General features: G+C 44.4%; 1 protein-coding gene across 1 annotated transcript; it reads right to left on the reverse strand.

The window, feature by feature from the left end:
- Positions 1-280: 280 nt before the first annotated feature.
- Positions 281-3,846, reverse strand: LOC134476807 (paired-like homeodomain transcription factor LEUTX). The gene is made up of 3 exons (XM_063252464.1): positions 3,831-3,846; positions 1,624-1,775; positions 281-673 (listed from the first exon to the last, which is right to left on the reverse strand). Exons 1-3 carry the CDS (start codon positions 3,844-3,846, stop codon positions 281-283), a joined length of 561 nt encoding a protein of 186 aa, XP_063108534.1.
- Between the last annotated feature and the right edge of the window lie 299 nt (positions 3,847-4,145).

Genomic DNA, 4,145 nt, shown 5'->3' on the forward strand with positions numbered 1-4,145 from the left:
AGGGAGAATCAGGAATCTAAATTTCCCCATGCTGCTGATTTCCTTCCCAAGCGGAGTGTTCAGGGTACTGAAAAGATTGGAGGGGGAATACAAAACACTCGGAAACAGGCAACATTGACAGTGAGATGGCTATTTTATTGCCTTCTGTGAAATGACAAGTCCTCAAAGCTCTGCTGCAAAAAATGGAAATCAGTTGGGAACCATGCTTGAAAATGGAGGCTTGTGTCCAAAGTTGTGGGTGTCATGAGTCACTCTGCCCATCAGCACCATGCTCACTTCTTCACTGCAGGCAGCCTGGGGGGAGGTATATATCTAGACTGCTGGGATCATCTTCCCCAGGCAGATAATACATTTCTATAAGTTTATCTGTGTCATCAATGTCAAAATCTTCGACGTAGACGACGTGTCCCTGAGTTCCATCAGGTTGACTTTGGAATGACGAACCAAACACAGAGGCTCCGTGTCTTCTACTGATATCTTTCTCAAAACGCTCTGCTCGGTCACAGACATGGTCATCTGAAATGGAAGATATCGGTGAACAACTTGCAACAGGACTTTGTAGGACGTGCTCCTTCTTTTCTGAAGAGGTCTGCGTGGATGTTCCGGGCAAAGAAGCTAGCTTCAGTTTTAGCTGATCTTTCTTCCGTTTGCTACGCTGGTTCTTAAACCAGATCTACAGGGAAGAGAGAAGCAGTTCAATAAATGGGTATGAACCCAAAGCTTTATTTTCCTGTTCCCTAGGATGTGAGGTTTTTGGGTCAGAAAGGTGATCTCCAATTGCTGTGGACTGATCTGAACAGGGGAAGTACTTTGTATCCTGTGCTGTTCTGGTTCCGGGAGGGTAAAGGGGGGGGGGTATTGGGTTTTACTGGCAATGCGTAGAGTAGGAAGGGGCAAACTCTCAATGCCGGAGGGTTAAACAAAGGGTGCTGCGTGTAGTTCTGCATTAGTGGTTGCTCCAAATTTTGCAAGAATACATTGCAATGACTGAGAGCAAGGAATGGGAATGGAGCTTGGGTTGCTTCAGCTCCATGAAGGGATTTTGCCCTCACTACCTTGAGAAAGGCTAGGAAGACATCAGAATGAATTTGAATGTTCTGACTGAGCAGTATCTAGATATCTACCCGCTGTGTTTGTATAAAGACTCACTGGGTTTGGTGTTTCTCTTCTAAGGAATGGTATGGAGAGGAAGTCCACTTTAAGATGTGAAGCCTGATGAGAAGTAATTTGTACTCAGAACGTGGGCTTGGGAGGGACTAACTCCCAGCTCCAGGAAGTGCCTCAATTCTTGAGCACTAGGTTGCCCATTACAAGAGTGTGCTGCTAATCGGAAAACAACCCAAAGGGCAAGATCTCAGATCCAGATTCAAAGGGTCCCAGGCAGTGTGCTGTGGATCAGTTAAAATCTGGCCCTTGCACTTATTACTTGAGGAAGACAAGTCTTTTGGGTCAGCCTCAGTCTGCCTCCAAAAGTGAACATGGGTGAAGTGAAACTATGCCATATTTCACCGCTGTCCAAACGCACTGCACCTGGCAAAGTATGGGACTTGTATGCTGGTGGTTGAAAGCGTGTGGCTTTCTGGGTCAGGTGTACCACCTAGAGACACACACTCAGGTACTTACTTTTATCACCGTTTCATCAACATTGATTTTTGTAGCTATTTCTTTTGTAACATCGTGCCCTGGATGATTGTTCTTCTCAAAGGCACTCAGCAGTACTGAGCGTTGGGATGGGGTAAAGTCAGTTCGTGGCTTGCGCCTGTATTCTATCTTGTCTGCAGAGGGAAGAGACAAATACTTGCATGAAAGCACTATCCACACGGAAAGGGCAAAAGCATGTGTTGTAATCATACCCAAATGTGCATTTCATGCTTGGCCCAAAGAGTTCACCCATGGAACCACATTCCTCTCTAGCTCCAGGTACCCTGTTTCTTAATGGGAGAGAATACAGCATTGGGGTAAGAGTGACAGTAGACTCAGGGTTTCACAATGCTCAAGCAGTACTTGAGACCCTGGTACACTCAGCATTCAGACTCAGAGGTGCTTTCAGACCCTAAAGAGCTGGCTACTGATTTGGTCATTTCTTCGTGGGATCTGTGTGGCTAGCAGCTAAGAAGCAGAATGCATGCTGATTCTCTCCTCTACTGGCTCTGTCATTTAGAGACCTGCTCCCCTCATCGTTTGCTTCTGTTTCTCTAGGGTAAAATGGTGCCACATAAATCGTAGACATTGCAAAGTTGTGAATTTCCAAAGAAGTAAGTTTAGTGTACAGTATTTGTGCAGAATAGGAGATTATACTATGGTTTCAAACATCTAATACCTTCTTACCCAGTAGTACTTAATGTTATGGCAATCCATATTCCATGGTCTCTTCTATTTATAAGAGACTTTGTTTTCCCACATTGCTAAGCGGGCACACACAAACTCAAACCCACGCCTTCATGCATCCACACACACACTGCACCCAAACTGCCAACATGCTGCCTAATTCTCCGTCAGTGAACACAAATGATCCAATACATAGATTTTTTACAATCTTTTTAACAATTGGCATCGAAATCACAACCTCGCTCTGGCCAGGCAAGCACTGGGCCACTGAGCTGAATCCCCAGGACCACAGAGTTTTACAAAAACATTTTTCCGTTCCTGTCTGACGAAAGAGGGCATTGTTGAAAATTTTGAAGCATGGTATTCAAGGAGTGACAGAGACAGAGATAGATAGAGCAAACTAGAGCTCGAGACAGAAAAAGTAAAACTGAGCAGGAAAAGGAGGGTGGCAGCAGGATAAACTCTAAGTTTATTAAATAAATGGCCAGGGGTTTAGCTCAGTCACATAAGCGTCTGTCTGGCAAGTATGAGGTCCTCAGTTTGATCACGCTACCACACCACAAAAGAAAAAGCAAAAACAAACACTCCAACATTAAATTGTCAGTGTCATATTACTAGAATATATTGCACACATATATCTAGAATGCCTTGAAAATACAGAAAATCAGATGGGGCATGTATCCTTGGAAATGAGTACAAAATAGAAGATTTGGAAATGATATCAACCAAAGTACTGCAAATCTGCGCATAGTGGTGCACACCTGTAATCCCAGCCTGCCTGGGCCAAAACAGTGAATTCAAGGCCAACTTGGACTAAGCAGTAAGACCCTCCCTCCAAGGGGCCAGTGATTTAGCTGGGCGGCCCAAGTGCTCCTTTGGGAAACACAAGAATTGAACTTCCATCCCTGCTACAAAAAAAAAAAAAAAAAAAAAAAAAAACAGAAACAGCAACAAAAGAACTCTATCCCTAATCACACGAGAAAAATCCAAAAGCAAACCAAACCAACAAGAAAACCCCTCAAAAATAAAAATTATTGGTGTATGTGGTAGCCCATTCTTCTAATTCGAACACTTAAGAGCCTGAGGCAGAAGGATCCGTGCGAGTTCCAGGTCTGCTGGGCTATGGAACCAAGTTAAGGGCAAGCCTATCTAGAGAGTGAGATCCTGACTCCATAGAAACAAAGATTCTCCAAAGCAAAAATATACGTTTTAACAAGTCTTATAAATACAATGCTCAATAACGTTGATTAGTTTGACAACTTCAAACTTTAAAATACATAGACTATAGAATTATACGGAAATAAACAAACCTGCAAGCAGGTATCTGCAACAAACCTAACATATCAACTTCCAATGTGTAGAGGGCGACAAAGATTATTCTACTCAGCCCCTGGAGAAAAAATTCATGGAGCCCAGGAACCACCACAAAGTCCTTGCATCTCTCCCAGGGTTCCCCCACTCTCAGCCCCTCAGCTCCACCTTCCCAGAATGCCTCGACTTACCTGGTTTCCTGGACATGGCAGCTGCAAGACAGTGCTAGCGCATGACCAACTGTACCACCTATGGCTCCTCAGTTTACCTGCCTGAAGCCTTGGGCTGCCTGGCTTAAATAGTGTGTTGAGGTAGCCACACCCCCTCCTTAATCCACCCTACACATTCCAGGCCCAATTTATCCATAATCCAATTGTGTGTGTGTGTGTGTGTGTGTGTGTGTGTGTTTGTGTGTGTGTGTCTGTGTGTGTGTGTGTGTGTTTGTTTGTCTGTGTGTGTGTCTCTGTCTGTTGGTCACTCTGGATGTCTCCAAACCGAGGCCACTG

This window comes from Cavia porcellus, unplaced genomic scaffold, assembly GCF_034190915.1.
Source record: "Cavia porcellus strain 051 isolate PalLab524CR breed Dunkin Hartley unplaced genomic scaffold, mCavPor4.1 scaffold_7, whole genome shotgun sequence".
Classification (NCBI taxonomy): Eukaryota; Metazoa; Chordata; class Mammalia; order Rodentia; family Caviidae; genus Cavia; species Cavia porcellus.

What these genes read in the sequence shown, in the direction of transcription:
- LOC134476807 (XM_063252464.1), bottom strand. An exon ending in TTGATGAAACGGTGATAAAA is followed by an intron (nt 674 to 1,623) that starts GTAAGTACCTGA and finishes TCTTCCCTGTAG; the next exon opens with ATCTGGTTTAAGAACCAGCG.